General features: G+C 34.8%; 1 protein-coding gene across 1 annotated transcript; it reads right to left on the bottom strand.

Moving 5' to 3' along the window:
* Positions 1 to 417: 417 nt before the first annotated feature.
* Positions 418 to 10007, bottom strand: LOC127790306 (uncharacterized). Its single transcript, XM_052319747.1, has 4 exons — positions 9645 to 10007; positions 3285 to 3909; positions 2369 to 2645; positions 418 to 691 (listed from the first exon to the last, which is right to left on the bottom strand). Exons 1-4 carry the CDS (start codon positions 9745 to 9747, stop codon positions 638 to 640), a joined length of 1059 nt encoding a protein of 352 aa, XP_052175707.1. The 5' UTR covers positions 9748 to 10007; the 3' UTR covers positions 418 to 637.
* Between the last annotated feature and the right edge of the window lie 7535 nt (positions 10008 to 17542).

The following is a 17542-nucleotide window of genomic DNA, read 5'->3' as shown; positions in this document are numbered from 1 at the left end:
GGGTGTGGGTTGTGGACTATGAATAGAATTTCCATAACTTATTTAGGATTTTACCAGACATTTTATATAAAAGTTATGCTCAGAAGTTAAAAAAACCCTTTCGAAGTACCAACTGATCCATAATTTTTGCAACTACCCATCTAATTTGAACACAAATTACGTTAAAATCATCAGCCCTTTCAATGCAATCAAACTGGAACAAAGCTTCCATTACTAGTGTTTATCCAAAGTACATCCAATAAAATATAGCAGCACAAAGCCACAGCCTCTAATTTGATGTTCCTAACCATTTAGACCCTAACCTTAAATGTAATCAGTCAAATAGATACAGTTGAGTCGAGGACCATTAGCATATCAAACTCAATAGGGGCAGATCGTCGTCACATTCACATAAGCAAGCAACATAGAAATCCGAGATTAAAAAATAAAAAGCCACCACAATAGCACTAGATTAATAATAGCAGTATCCTAACGTCGACAAATACCCAAAAAGGAAATCAGCAGAAACCAATATGGAAAGAGCATTTTTTAAGAGAGGTGCTTCAAACAAGTATCCTAAAACCAACAGAATTCTGAATAGGAGAAACTAACTTGTTTTTTCACTTCTGTTATACAGACATTTCCCATCTAATCAAAATCAACGATTTTGGGAGTAATCAAAGCTCAGAGGCTGCTGCTGAGAGTAAGGTACCTGCACAGCCAGTTCAAAAGCTCTTAAGATGAATTTATTAGATATTTAAGTTACTCAACTGAACATAAAATGAAATAATGCACGCATATACACATACAGGGATGAGGCATGAAATATATATATATATATATATATTTGAAGTTTGCTTCCATAACAAAGACATGAAATTGCTGATATAACCACCAAATTTCATATTAAAAGACATGACCATTTAAAAAAAGTGAAGCAAGTTATTAAAAAAAAAGGAAAGTGAATGCCAGCAAAAAAATAAATAAATAAATAAAGTTAAAGGCAGATTGGTCACACTAATGTTGTTAAGCAGATTTTAAGAAATTAAAAAAAAAAAAAAAAAAAAAAAGCATGGAATTGTTGACATAACAAGCATATTTTCTACCACCAAGGTGTTAGTCCAACGGTTCAGGAATTCTCCTATGTCCCCCAGATTTGGTGTTCTAACCTTAAACCTCTACTACTTGCAGGATGACCCAGACCATGACCCATGATGCCAAAAAGAGCGATGGATACAGGGCCTAATGTTGTGCTATACAGTGGGACTGGGGTGACGAGCTTGCCTTTCCTGCAATAGCTATGACTCAAACCAAACACTCCCTAACTAGGAAGGGCCCTCCTCATAGTCACACCTAAAGAGGGTTACTAGGCGCTGGTTGCCCCACCTTCCTCTCATTTCCCAGCCAAAAAAAAAAACATTTTCTTGAAAAAATACACTCAAAAAAAGAATACAAAACACTCTCCAGTATACTGGAGAATCAAAATCACTAGATTAATAATTTCAAGCAGAAAATTGAATAATGCCCATATATTTCAGGGCCATACTTGTCCCCAAAACCCAGAGTTTAAGGTAACAACAAAATGATGAAGCCTCACCTATGTTGATTACATATGGCATGCTTTTAGGAGCATGGAAACCTCTAAGGTACCTTATCATGTCAAACAGCAACTAGTTGGAACTTCCAACTGCCGGGACTTGAAGGACACATCCCCACAAAGGGGACTTGCATGCCCATCACCATAATGCATTTGAATGTGCAGCTCTTAAGACCCTGACCCACAACCAAATTCCAGAAAAATGAACACCAGATCTCTCTGAAGAATTGGCATCCTGAGACACCTGAAGATCTACTAGATAGGAACCCTTAACCTATATGCATGGGTAAGTCAACCTAAACTAGGCATTGGGTGTACCAGAAAATACAAATTCTGACGGAAGTGCGCCTCTGAGGAACTCGTTTGCCCAAATAAGTGCATATGTGATCAAACATTCAACAGGCACAACATATTGGCTTGCATGAGCATTTTGACTTTCACTAATTAAAAACTGCCTCAGCAGGTCATAGTCAATCATCCCACAGATTTGCACTAATTTGGAACAAGTTCCCATAGGAAACTCGTCATTCACATTACAAATAGCACATCATGCAGAGAACTGAAAGAATTGCGACACTTCAGCTACTAGTCTGGTCTCCAATTTGTCACAACAATGCAATAAAGTATTAATCTCTAAACTTGACAACTATAATTCAGCTAGTAATTATCCAACAAGATTGTCATAATATCAAAACTCTAATAAGCATTTTGTTTCCATAAGTGAAAACAATAGTAATTATTAATTCTGGAGAAGGGTGCAACAAACTAGGAAGTCCAGGAACAGTAATTTACCTGAAATACAGCACGTCTAAATTGATCATATGACTCTGCATACATCATGGTAGAAGTTGGCCATTGCATATAGACAGCATCCCTGGATGTCTGATTGAATCCTGTGGCACAGAAAGGGTTCATGATTGGGGTCCTGTAGCCAACGGAAGCTTGCGTTCTTAGCACCTGACCTAATTGGGGGAAACCATTATCATACTGCACAAATGGAGGCTGAAACTTCTGCATGTTATAATGTGCTGAGACAAAACTTTGGCTCGCAGGAGAAGTCTTGACATACCTGCATCAATTAAAGATGAATTCACCTGGTAATCTAGAGGTCCGTTTTTCTTCAGCATCCATAATGACAGATGCATAACATGAATGGGAATAGACCATGTCAAGACAGATATCCTGGAAACTATATGAACTGTGCCTATAACCAATAATGCATGGATTGCCAGAGCTTATATACTCATCTTAGTTAAAATTCCACAGCCATACACAAAATCTATTCCAGGTTGAAAATTTCTATATGTAATGCAAAATGATATGTTCTATGTTGATAACCACCTTAGTTTTTAAATAACCAATGAACCTTTTACAATAATGCTACAGGACAAATTAATTTCACTCACACGCAACTTTTCAACCAAACCCCTCAAGAAATAGAAAACCAAAGATATCAAAAAATCTGTTCAGCAAAATTGAATGCAATGCAATACTACCCCTGCTTTAAGAGTCACAGGCACTTAGTTCCCTGCCCTTCCCTGGCATGCCTTAAGGTGCTTATTGAAGACAAGAAAAACCAACCCAATTAGAGAATTGAAAGAGTTGGGACAATTATTGAAAAAAAATGTAAGATCTCAAGCAGAAAATGATGCATAAGAGACCATAAACTAAGCCATTCTGATTCAGATAGAGAAATGGATACTACTACCTTTCATAACTCCTATCATAATCTGGATCAGTACGGTCCTTCTCCCTATCCCTGAAAATGGCTACCCGATAAGAAGAAGTGCCAGCATCCCTGAGACTGGGAAGTTTCTCTAAATCAATCATGGAATTCTTGCATCCTTCGTTCTCATCTCCATTCAGACACATAGTTTTCCCATCCAATGGAGTGTGGGAGGTGGAATCTTCTGACTCAGGGCTACTAGGGCTACTGAAGATGCGAGCCCGTGCCCTGTCATACTCCTCCTTCCTTTCTTCCACAGTCCTCATAGAACTGCGTTTGGCCCCTATTTCACTGGCTTCATTAGAAGCTTTATTACACCTTGGCCTCATGACAATTTTAACTTGATCATGTTTGTCATTCTCTGACTGTTTAGCAAGTACATCTGATAAACAGACAGCAGGGTATCTGCTTTCTGCCAACTTTTTTACCACAATTCTATTACCCAGGCCATCTGAAACATTATCTTGCACCATAGTCTGCAGGCAATAATGTTGAGCAACACGATGTGCTGCAAGGCGAAGGTATGAAGTAGGGAAATGTTGGAACTCAAACTGCTGCTGATCAGAATTCTGCAAAAACTTCTGAATGTCGAGTTCCATCCGTAGAACTGAAAAAACAAAGAGATGGTATAGTTTACGTGTTAGTATATGTGAATAAAATAATGTGTATTCTACCAAAAGTGTGTAATACAAGAAAATATATATATATATAAGTATTTTGAGTTAATTACATTAATACCCCTTACTTATCTTATTTAACACTCCTCCTCAAGCTGGAGCATATATATTGAGCATGCCCAACTTAGTACAAATGTAATTCACACGAGAACCTCTAAGTGACTTGGTGAGTAAATCAATCAACTGATCATTGAAACCCACATGTGTTGTAAATACCTCCCTAGAGAGCATATTTTCTCTAACAAATTGGCAATCAATTTCAATATGCTTAGTTCTCTCATAAAACACAAGATTAAAAGCAATATGCATTGTAGCCTGATTGTCACAAATCAATTGCATAGACTTGATATGCGTAACTCCTTATTCCTTAATTAATTGTTTTAACCACATTAGCTCACATGTTACAGTCATTTCCCTATATTCAACTTCTGCATTGACCTGGCGATAACAGTTTGTTTCTTACATTTCCAAGAGATTAGGTTTTCACCCACAAATACACTGTATCCAGATGTGAATCGCCTGTCACTAGGTGATCCTACCCAATCAACATCCGTATATCTTACAATCTGACTGTATCCATAATTCTGACACAATACACCTAGACCAGAGGCGGCCTTAATATATCAAATAATATGAATCACTGCATCACAATGACGGTCACAAGGTGAATTCAAGAACTAACTTATCACACTCATAGCAAATGAAATATCAAAACATGTGACTATGAGGTAATTAGGTTTCCCAACCAGTCGACAATAGCGCCCAGGGTCAGAAAGAGGCTCCCCCTGTCCCAGTAATAGTCTGATATTCGGATCCATAAGGGTATCTATTGGCTTACATCCAAGCAACCATGTCTCCTCTATCATATCTAAGGCATACTTTCTTCGAGAAATATAGATGTCTTGCGTTGATCGAGCTACCACAATACCCAAAAAATATTTCAACGAATCCAAATCCTTAGTCTGAAATTATTGGTGAATATGTGCCTTCACTCAATGATACCAACATCATCATCCCCTGTAAGTACTATATCATCAACGTATACCACTAGAAGAATATGGCGGCCAAATTAAGAGCGATAATTGAGGAGAGTAGCAACGATACCCCTTCTAAAGACGTGAATAACCCAGAAAAACACATTTGACGAAACGAGCAGATAGCTTATCACGACCTGAGGCAAGATGGTGAACAAAGTAGGTACTCTCAATGATACAAGGAGGAAGAGAATATAAGGCAACCCGAGGAAAAAAAACAGAATGAGGAATCTAGTCATTAAGGACATAAGATGACACTAGGGTCATTAAGTAACATGCAGTTAAGACAGCATCATCCCAGTGTTGAAGCGGAACATGCATATGAAGAAGAAACGTCTAGGCAGTCTCAATTAAATGATGATTCTTTTGTTCAGCCACCCCATTTTGTTGTGGGGTTCTAGCACACAAAGTTTGGTGAAGAATCCCATTGGATGCTATATAGGAATTAAACGGTGAGGAAAAATATTCAAGAACATTATCACTACGGAAAACATGAATAGACACATTAAACTGAGTTCTAATTTCAGCACAAAAGGTAAGAAACAATTAAATAACACAATTCTGAAGGCAAGAAACATTTCTAAACGCGTTTTCATTAAATATAGCCATGTAATTCAAGAAAAATCATCAATAAAGGTTACAAAATAACGAAAATCGTCTTTTGAACTAACACGACTGGGACCCCACACATCCGAATGGACCACTGAAAAAGGAGAACTAACACGTTTATTGACTCTACTTGGGAAAGAACGATGACTATGTTTCCTCAAGTTGACAGGACTCACACTCTAAGGAAGAAATACTAGAGAGACTAGGAACCATCTTCTTGAGATTGGGTAGAGACAAGTGCCCTAGCCGACAATGGACCTGTAGTGGGGAAGCAGTCGTCGTGCACGCCACTGATGAAGCAGAGTGAGACAAATAATAGAGCCCGTAAGACTCAAGCCCCGTGCCAATCGCCCGTCCAGTTCTTTGATCCTACTTCTTCTAATTGCAAAAGAAATTACAGGAAACTAATTGTTCCCCGTAATTGTTTTTTGCAATGTGTTATGTGATAATTTTCTTTTTCCTCTAATCTATTTTGCAGTTAGAAGAAACTAATTTCAAAAGAAATTAATTGTTTTTTCTACAATAATATTAGTTGTTATTATAGGTTTGATTATTTGCCATTTATGATTTTATGAGTTTGCATCTACCTCCTTATAGGTACATATTGAAAAGAATAGTTTATAAGTATTTTATAAGCATTTTTTAATAAATATGCTCCTCATGTGCATGAGGCTCGCGCGTCACCTTGCTCCTAGGCCCCAAGCACTAGTTTGCACCCTAGTGCGCCTTGCGCCTTTGACAGCTATGATCTCAAGAGTGTTTTAGCACAATAAAAGTGTGTCCAGACTCTTTTGAAGGTCAGTTAGCTCATAGGGCAATTGTCCAGGAAATGAATACCTACATTGATGCAAGCTACAATCTCTGTTAACTTTCACCAATATGTGACAATTGTTTAGTCAAAGAACAACTTTTTCAAAGGCCAATTGGCACACTCTGGGAGGAGCTCTTTTCTGTAGGTTATAATCTGTAAAATAATAAAGCAGTATGCAGAACACGTGAAAGCAATACCAAAAATGAAATTAAAATCTAAGAACATCAAATGAATACAAATGTTTCTCAACTTATTTTAAGTCCAATTAGCACTCTGAACAATCATCCAGTCAACAAGCATCTACATACCCTAGCCAAAAAAAAAAAAAAGAGAGAGAAAGCACTTGTATTGACCTAAGCTACAATATCCACAGAATTTCACCAACAAGTACAAGGATGCACATGTCCTAGCACAGATCAAATGATGCTGAGCAGGCACCAAACCAATTAACTCCAGGTCAGAACTCTCCTAATTACACCATCATCCACACTCCCAACCCCATCTCAAGCACATTCATACTGGTATCTAACGTGTTGACTGTCCAACACAATAAAGATGAAAACATGGATGTTCTTGTACATATTATACCATTTTTTTATCATAGATGCAAATTCCATAAAATAATAATAGTAGTAATAGTTTCAGAATGATGTTGCAATATGCCAAGAGGTATCATTGCTAGCTGCTAAGTAATGTGAGACGAGCGATATTACAATATGTCAACATGCACAAAATGTCTAATAGGACAGTGCCCTCAAAATATTTAAGGGGGGAAAAACAAGGTGCAATAGGGGACTTAAGAAATTTGATCATGTGAGTACATATATACTTCATAAGAAGAGAAATAGTGTCTAATAGCACCATGGCCTCGAAATCAGGGGGGGAAAAGGTGCAATCTAGAACTTACAACAATTAGTTAGCTTGATGGAAAAGCTGTATTGTATAAAGAAATTGTAGTTCAAATCTAAACACATGCAGAAGTGCCTGTGATGAACAAGCAAGTCTACTACACCCTCCCAACACTTGATGGGGTCAACCTAAAAAGCAAAAATACAGAAATTGACACAGATATGGTCACAGACATCATAATTTCGAAATGCCATTCAAAAAAATTGTAATTTTATGCATCTGTATTCACCACTATTTTGATGGCATGCTGCAAATCTTACCTTCATTAGGCTGCAAATGTTTTATTTATCACAGAAAAAAAAAAGTAAGCTCTTTTTTCTTCTAAATTGGCATCAATGTGAATGAAAGAAAAAGAATGGATATTATAGTGTCCTCATTCAGATGCACCTTTCTTGCAACAAGCTATTTAACATCAATATGGGATGGAAAATCACAACAAAGATGACAGCGATAATGATTCCATCTAACTGTTCTACTGTTGCAAAGAGATACGCAAGCAATATTGCAGCATCTATTCCACAATGAGAACATAAGTGAGACTTACACTGCATTTAACATAAAAAATGAGTTATGCAGCCAACATGGTGTCTTCATTGTCACGACCTGAGGGCCTAATTGTAAATTTTTTGAATGTATTGGCAGTAGCCACTCGAGTTAGTTACCTGATGATTTACTCTTGTACCCCTCGGTATAGTTGTAACCACAGGGAAGAGCCTATATAAGGCTTAGTTGTGCGAGGATGGGGATTCATGTGTGAAGTAATACAGAATTCTTTCCCTCCTAATTCTTTCCCTCTCAATTCTCTCTCTAATTCTTTCAAACTCTCCATCCAAAACTCTCCTCTTTCTCTCGGTTCTTCTAAATACTCTGATATTTCAAGTCTCATCCAAGAGACTTGACATTCATGTCCACAGCAAAGACATTTAAAGAAAATCTCTTCAATGCCATTTTCTATAATCTTTCATTAGAAAAGGGGGGGGGGGGGGGGGGGGGGGGATGATTGTTATGAAATCATCCCTAGGTACATTCCTATCATCCCAGGCTCCCAAGGCTAGTGCTACAGATGAGCCAGTTTGATATGGGAATAATTTGAACCTGAACTATTTATATAAAGCTAACAAAGATACCCTTGCTAGATTAGTGAATAAGAAGTGGCAAGTGCAAAGCTTATACAAGGAAGATGGCCAGTCATTATTAAGAAACTGTGTGTTTGTCTGTATTGAATAGTGGTGAAATTCCCAATATCTAACCTCTAGCAATTTGTCATGTAGTGAATTGTGGTGAAGTCAATCAACATCTAACTTCAGGAAATTTTTCACTGCATAAGTCAGGGAGAATAAAATGAAGTCCTAGCTAATTGATTTGGATTTTCATAGCAATCTCCATGGAATTCTCTCACCGTCCAGTAATGGCATTTCTACTTTTCCTCTACAAATTGTGAGAGTATGTGTCTTGATATGACTCCAGTTCCAGACTTTCATAGTGAATTAGAGAGCTTTAATGATGCTCTAGAGTCTAGATTCTTCATATGAGTCCAGTTGTATCAAAAAGGGGGTATGGCAAAGGCTTTGTTTAAAGATAACAATAGCACATTTTGTTCCTTTTTTGGACATCTCATCATATAAACCACAAACCTTTGCAATTTACATCACCCATCATAACAAAGAAATAGGAAAAAGAATTTATTCTCTCTGCACATGCGTCCTTAGGGACATGAAAACAGAAGAACAAACCCTCAAGCTGGTACCACCTTTGCTATGAATACAGTTGTCTTTGAAACAATCTACTCATGTATTCCTATTCTTTTAACATCCAACCTAGTCAACCCCTCTTTAAATACTCGAAAGAGAATATGAAGACGATGTGAAAACTTTCATAAGATTGCTCAAATCTTTTGTGTGCTCGCGTGTTTTTTTTTTTTTTTGTGGGTGGGGGGGTTGATTTGGGAGCAGGCTGCATATCCAAATCCCATATGATATCTCATTAGACGCCATGAACCTCAGATCTAGCTATTATAATAACCACAGCTTGAAATCACAATTCTAAGCATATATCTCTCCAGATCTGAGATGGATATGAGTCCCTTGCAAAATGAACCCTAATTCCACGATAATCAAAGCCCTAGCGTAAACAGGATAACTAAAGTTTTCAGAGAAATCCAAGAGACACACCACACGAAAGAACGGGTGCAACTTAACCAAAATTTCAGAGAATTTCAACGGTCAAATCAAAATAAGGCAAAATTAGGGCAAAAAAAAAACAAAGAAGAAGAAGCAACGGATGAATTGGCGAGGAAACTAACTTGTAAGGCGGTGACGGGGGTTTTGGAGAGCCTCGATCAAGAAGGGATCCACCGTAGAGTACGCCTCGTTGCCTGCAGTTCCCGGAGGAGGAACAGAATCCATCTCGCCTCTTCTCTGTCTCTGTGTGTGCGTCTCTCTCTCTGTATATATATGTATGTATCGATCGGTTCTCTCACAAAAAAAAAAAAAAAACTCAAAGAAGTATCTTCTTCTCTCTCCTCCCGAGAGGGAAGGTTCAAGAAGAAGAAACCTTTTTCTCAGAGCATAAGAATACGAAAGACGACGACGACGACAAGTGAAAACCCTTTCTCGCTCTCTCTCCCTTCCCTTTTCTTATCCGCCAACCAAAGAGAGAAAAAGTTGGCTCCAATAAGGTTCGGTTTTATAAGCAAAGATCTTTGTCCCACGCCTCCAAAAGTCTACCCTGCCCCGGCGCTCCACCTCTTATTTTTATTATAATTTGGATTTGAATTTGGATTGGATTATTTTTATATTATGACCATAAATTCGCAATCGGACCATTGAGTAACCCAATAATTCGAAAATTATGAATGTCAAATTAGTCAATTAAATTTAAAATTGAATCATCATCCAATTTACCCTATTCTTTTTAGAAATGAACAAAATTTTAGTTTAATTAAAATAATCAAATCAAATAAATCGAAATCACTACTTCGATTCAATTTAAGTGAAGGGTTCTTTCAGTTTGATTTTTATTTTTGATAATTTTAGTTATTTTAATTTAATTTAATTTTTATATTAAAAAATTTAAAATAATTGAACTATCAAAATTGCTAACGATGTCATTTTTAACTCAAGAACTAAAGAAGAATAGAAAACATAAGAACAAAATAATCAAATCAAATAACTGACCCTTATATCTTCTCTTTCAGCTCTTCCCTTATAATTTGATTCGAGTCTCCCATCTCCAACCAATCTCAACCCTTCCAACTCCCCCCTTTTTCTTTGCTCCGACTGATAATTCGCGATCGATCCTAATCTAGAGACAGGAGTTTGTAATTCTTGTAGTTTTAATTTGTAATTATTCAAGTTAGGTTTTCAATTATTTTAGACTTTTAGAATGAATTTCTGATGATACATATATTATAATCAAATCAACAATGAGTGCATTCTGGTATAGTATCCTTCATATTTCAACGGTCAATCTCCTCATCAGTTATTTCCTTCCTAGATTGTATTGTTAATGTTGTCATAATTGGCATTATTTCTTACTTGGATTGGGTAATAGCTTTCCTTTGAGTTTGGCTCTCACTTTACTCTATATGGTGTACTCCTAGGTTATCCTTTTTCATGTATTGAACAAAAATGCAATGCCAATATGTATAAAAGCTTTATACCATATTGAATTTTGTTAGTGTACCATGTCTTTACTTGTGTAGGCATTTCAAATAGGAAAAAAGAAAGAAAGCAACAACATAAATTATACTCCTAATGAAATATAATTTCTAAGAGATATATTGTCTTTGGATATCTTCGCATAATTTGATCTGTTATCAAAAGATAGTTGTTTGTGTTGTATTTCTCTCACATTTTGCAAGCACATTACATTGCACCCCGAATTTCTCACATAACCATCTTAATTACTCGACTAGAATTTTAACTACTCAATTAATGTTGCATATTAATGAGTATGATGTAGTAATTATTCATATAGTTTTATGAATTATTTAACTAATATTACTTATTACTCAGGTAATAATAGTTCCAAAATCAACTTACTCTTTGTTCTAGAGATTAATTGACTAATATTGCCCATTAATCGAGTATTAATTGATAAATTACTCGCCTACAATCTCAATGATAGTCGAGTAATATTAGTTCAAAAATTAGCTCACTCTCTATTCTGAAAATTAATCTACTAATATTGTTTATTAGTCGAGTAATAATTGAATTACTCGCGTATAATCTCAAGGATAGTCGAGTATTAAATTGAGGATTTTTTAGCCCTTTTTTCGTTTCGAAAAATAATTAACTAATTCTTTTTGTTACTCGAGTAATATCTACAATTACTCGCATAACCTTATTGTTTACTCAAGTAATTATAAAACCTTACTCAAATAATTGAAAAGATTACTCGATTAAGGGAAAAGTTCACTCGATTAAATAGAATAATCAAAGTTTGAATTTAATTTTGTAATATTTGTAATCCTCTCTTATCTACAAATAACCTTATCATTTAGTTACACTAAGTTATATTGATCAAATTTAAGTATGGATATTTAATCTAGTATTCGAAACATGTTGATTAGGTTTTCTTCAGCATAAATTAAGTTGTATTTTTTTCTTTTTTGCTTGTCTACTTGCCTGAAATTAATCTAACAACAAAGACATTGATCAATGAATCAGTGATAATGGTTTTTAAGGATTATAATAATTTTTGACTTCTTCTGACAATCTAATACTTTCTTGATACAAAATGCCCTCAACATTGTCATTTTGCAATGTAAGTATAGTATTTTTAAAATTTCAAGTAATTTCATTAAATTTTTAATAATATTTGATTTCATATAAGTTATTTTAATATATGTTAATTAAAATTATATTTATTTTAAATGTCAAGATAAGAAAACACCAATCACACCACAGACAACCTTATCGATGACAATTCAAGACCTCCACCACTACTAGCACCAAGTCAAGCTCAAGCTGATATTTGTGCACTAGCAATACTACATCACTTGAAAAGGCAAAAAGAAAAGCAATTAAAAAAGATCAGAGATATAAAATCATTTAACAAAATTTATAAATTTTGAGAGTAAGATGAAAGAAAAATTCAATTATTGTTCTAAGAAGTTTCATTGTGATCCAAAAAAATAATTTGACTACTTCTTTAACAAATCATATGAGATCGTGTAAAAAACATCCTAGTGCTATTGAAATCCAACAAATGCAATTACAATTACAATTAACTTCAAAGGGGAGTGAGGGAAAGGGTGAGAATATGCATATGAGCTTGAATTTGGCAAGCTCTTGCTCAACCTCTAGCATGGAAAGGTATGGTTCTTGTCGTGAAGAAACTCTTAAAGAGAAAAACTATATTCTACTGTAACGAAAAAAATCAATGTCTTTCCTCCAATCATTTTCTCTTTTTAAATACAGTATTAATTAGACCCACTAAGTGCACAACCAATTGCACATTACCTAAAAAAGAGGAGAACATGCGAGAATGGAAGCCTAGAACAGCTGAAAAATGTCAACAACTAAACAGTAAATAAAATAATAAAACAAATCCTAAAAAATAGCACAACTATTCACTAGCACGTAACAATATGGGTGCACTTATTAATTGAAAATTTGATCAAATTCTTGATATAAAAGCTTTAACTCATCTGGTAACAATAGATAAGTTTCATTTCAAATTTGTGGAGCGTAAGGGATTTAGGCATTTTATTTTTGTCCTAAATTTCATATTCCCTATTGTTAGACTTTTCTCGTGATTGTTTTGAGCTATTTAATGAAGAAATGTTGAATTTGATGAATGAATTAAAAAATTTATGCCAAAAAGTTTGCGTAACCACTAACACATGGTTCTCAAATCAAATGATTAATTATATGTGTTTGATAACGCACTTCATTAACAATAATTAGAAGTTGAAGAAAAAAATCTTAGGGCCCATTTTCTTTGCATTTCAATTTTCAGTTTTGAGTTTTAAATTTATTTTTAATTTTCTATTTTGGCAGTCTATTTTCAAATAACTAAAAATGTATTTTGTTTATTATTCTGAAAAACTATTTCTCAAAACCAAAAACTAGAAAACGCGTTCAATTTTGAGAATAATTTTTTAATGACATTTTATTCAATAAATTTTATTATTCAGTAAATTATAACTATTTAATATTAATATATTATTAAAAAATATATACATTTTAAAGTTGGTGAATCTTGCAATATTTTTTTCCCGTTACAAGAATAAAATACAAATAAATAAATAAATTGACTTGGCAAAAAAATAGTCAAACTTTGAATCTCGATTTGTAAACAAACCGAGCTTAAACTTAATAAAGTTTAGTTCATTAGCTCGCAAGCTGGCTCGATTAAAGGTTCATGAGCAGGCCTGATAAGAAATTCACGATTAGATATAATAATATATGTGTGTATAATATAATAGATATATATTTTATAAATATATTATTTAACATACATACATATACATACTTATTATTATTATATCATTTATTTATTAAATTACATATTATTATTAATTCCCCCCCCCCCCCCACACACTTTTCTCTCCCTCTCTAGTCCTCTCTCTACCCAAGAAACCCACTATTTCCCCCTCAAGAAATCCACTCATTTGTTATCTTCATTTCTCTAATCTCTGTTTCCCTTCCTTGGCTGCTCATTACTCTTATTCTCCAGTCATTTTCTATTCACTGCCTTTCTCTCGTCGTCACCTCTCGCTGTCGCCTTTTCTTCTCCAGCCTTCTTCCGTTCCTTGCCTTCTTCTCGCTTCTTATCTTGTCACGTCTCTTCTTTTCCAGCCCTCTTCCCTTCGTCATCTTCATCTCACTATTGTTGTTGCCTCATCTCTCACCGTCGCCTCACCTCTCATTGTTGCCTTGCTTCTAGTCGCCTCTCCTCTTGTTGCCACCTTGCCTCTCACCATCTCGTCTTTTGCTATCGACTGACACAAGAAGAGAGATGGCGGTCGACAATGGCTCGCGGTGGTGATAGCGGTGGCGAGCGTGATTGAAGGTCGAGCCTTAAAGAGTAGAGAAGCAAAAAGAAAGAAAGAATAGTCAAACTTGGATATGAGGATGGAGAGTGTTTTCCGCGTTTTAGACTTTAAGAGCTTGTTTTGCCTAGAAACAACGAAAATGACATTTTAATGTTTTGAGTATTGCATACAAAAAAAAAAAAAATTTGTGTTTTGAAAAATGCATTTTTGAAAATGAATAAGTAAATGCGTTTTGAGTATTTTAGAAAACTGAAAATTAAAAACGGACTGAAAACAATAAAGAGAACATGAGCTTAAACTTTTATCCAATTTCTAGTCATAAAAGTGACGTTATTTCATTGGCAATTGAAAAATGTCTAATGGATTATAAACTTGATAAAGCTTTTACTTTGATGATTGATAACACTAGTTCAAATGATCTTGTGGTACATTTTAAGAAAAAAATTACAAAATAGGATTCTATCATTATGAATGGGCATTATCTTCATATGAGATGTGTGGCTTACATAATAAATTTAGTTGTGCAATATAGTTTGAAAAATATTAATGAATCAATAACAAGAGATAGGAATATACTAAGATATGTTAGACAATTACCAACTAGATTGAAGAAATTCAAAGAATGTGTAAAGTTGAAAAAAATTGAATGTGCCAGTTTGTTGTCTTCGGATGTTACAAACTAGTGGAACTTAGAATACTTCATGTTAGAAACTGCACAATAATTTGAGAGGGCTTTTAAGAGTTTTGATGAGCAAAATCTTTGTTTTAAGATAAATCTTGAAACATGTAATTGAAATAAGTCTTACCACAACTTTTTATTATTGGTGGGAGACCTAAGCCTGAGGATTGGACAAATGTTATAAAGTTTGCTACAATGTTGCAACACTTTTTTTAGTAGGTTTCAGGGTCATCATATGTCACTTCTAACACTATCTTTTACAATAATGGCAAAAGGGCAAACATTTTGAGGTGCATGAAACGACAAAAAAGATGAAAGATAAGTTTGACAAATATTGAGGGGATCCAAAAAAATGAACCACTTACGTTACATTGTTGTGGTGCTTGATCTTAGGCACAAATTAGATTTTATGGAATATGCATTTCAAGAATGTATTCGAGTGAAAAAAGGTGTTAGTGCAGTTTTGTCATTGAAGAATGTCATTTATACTTTATATGATGAGTATAAGCAAAACTCGGCACCTCAAGGTAAAGTAGGAGAGATGTCTCAAGTTTCTACTCCAAGTATTATGGAGAGTATTGGGAAAGAAAAACCTCAATACATGAGAATAAATATGCTTATTTCTCTTTACAAAAAGTATAAGTCTGCTAATGGTAGTGATTCTAGTGATGCCCATTCAAAAATTGAATAAGTATTTTAATGAAATGTGTGAAGAAAGTAAGAATGACTTCGACATTTTAAAATGGTGGAAACTAGAGCCAATTTGACCATGAAACCATCTAGGCAACCGCCTAAGGCCCCGCATTTACGAAAACCCCAAAATTTTACTATTTATATATATTTTTTATTTTTTAAATAATAAATATTTTATTAAAAAAAATTGAGTCTAAAATAAAAATCCAACTTTCAGTCCAAATTTCACATAGATACACGAACACTCTGCCCAACAATCAATTTATAATGTTTTGTCTTCCTCATTTTCTCTTTCCAATTTTTACATTTTGTCTTCCCATTATTCCTGATGTGTTCTGCAAAACAAGTGGACAAAGTGGATCAGGGAAAATAAACGAAAAAATCGAAGGAAAGAGATAGTGCCACGTGGCCATGCGTAGCCTACACCCCCGGTGACCCCTCCCCGGGGGTGCCCCTAACCTGCGCAACCATGTGCAACACGTTGCTAGCTACTCATCGGTGCAACCCTACACGTGCTCACGATTCGCATGCCATCACTCCCACGAGACCCGATCAAAACCACCTCCAAGTTACTCGCTGAAGAAATCAAGTCACCCAACACTTGGTTGCCTTTTCCATCGATATAAATAGATGAGTCATCCCCCCTTTCGGTATGCAATCTCTCACACTCACATTTTCTCCTTGCATTCAACTACTCTATACTTTCAATAGGCTAATTTAGGCATCGAAGGGTCTGCGCGGAGATCTTCACTCGCGTCCCTAATCGATCTCCTTTTTGCATAGGTCATCAATCACTCTCAACCTAGTTAGGAAAGTCATCCATCATTGTTGCTCCACTCAAGAGATTCATTCATCATTGTCGCTCCACCCCGAGAGAATCACCCATCGCCCGATGGAGTCATCCATTCTCCGATTGAGTCATTCATCTTCTGAGTGAGTCATCCATCGCTCGGATAAGCCACACATGAGTCATCCATCGGCGATTTCCCATCTAAAAATTTATTGTTGTGATCGTGCAACAACAGTTCCCAATTTTTACCCTTTTTTCTTGAATATCTCATAGATTTTAAGATTGTAAATTTATTTTTAATTATAAAATTTTTAATTGCAGCCCTAAAAAAAATTTCTCAATTACAAACTTCCAAACAAAAGCAATAACAATTATCATATGCTATTGTCCTTCTTGTTTCCATTGTTTCGAGCTGCCTGTGAAAACTGTATCACTATAAGATGAGTTTATCTTTTTTAATTTTTATTCTTTTACTTTGTGTTTCGGTGTAAATTAATTTTTCTTTATCTCTAGAATCTAATCTTCTTTATTTCAAAAGTGATCTTATTTATTTGCTCATCTTCTTTTGATCTCTCAGACATTATATTTTAATTGAAAATTCATTATCATTAAGAGATTATTATATTTTGTAGTTAATTGAACTTTAATTTTTTTCTTTTTTAATTTAATAAAATGATAGAATTTTCCCATACAAAGGTGTATTATTTATTTCTTTTTATAAAAAAAATTAATGCTAAGGCTCTCAAGTTGGTTGAGCCGGCTTTGGTGGAAAACTAATTATCATAGGTTTTCCATTCTTTCAAACTTTTTCAATTTTTTTTTTTTGTTTTTGTTTTGTCAATTTTTTAGTTTGTTTGGTTTTCCAGTTTTTTCGATTTCTTTTTTTTTCTTAGTTTTTTTTTTTACACAATTTCAATTTATTCCCCTTCAGCATTTTGATCGATTTAGTAAGTCACCCCTTAAGTTATCTCCAGCAAGTCTCCTGATTCCACTCTTTATTAAATTATAAATAATTCAATCTCTATTTTAATTTTA

This window comes from Diospyros lotus, chromosome 14, assembly GCF_014633365.1.
Source record: "Diospyros lotus cultivar Yz01 chromosome 14, ASM1463336v1, whole genome shotgun sequence".
NCBI classification, from domain to species: Eukaryota; Viridiplantae; Streptophyta; class Magnoliopsida; order Ericales; family Ebenaceae; genus Diospyros; species Diospyros lotus.
Note: the sequence above shows the minus strand (reverse complement) of the source record. Positions and strands in the feature narration are given on the sequence as shown.

Excerpts from the sequence above, each read along its gene's own strand:
- LOC127790306 (XM_052319747.1), bottom strand. The coding sequence starts at position 9,747 with ATGGATTCTGTTCCTCCTCCGGGAACTGCAGGCAACGAGGCGTACTCT. Across the intron at positions 3,910-9,644 it reads CCCCCGTCACCGCCTTACAA|TTCTACGGATGGAACTCGAC; the intron begins GTTAGTTTCCTC and ends TTGTTTTTTCAG. Across the intron at positions 2,646-3,284 it reads TATGATAGGAGTTATGAAAG|GTATGTCAAGACTTCTCCTG; the intron begins GTAGTAGTATCC and ends TAATTGATGCAG.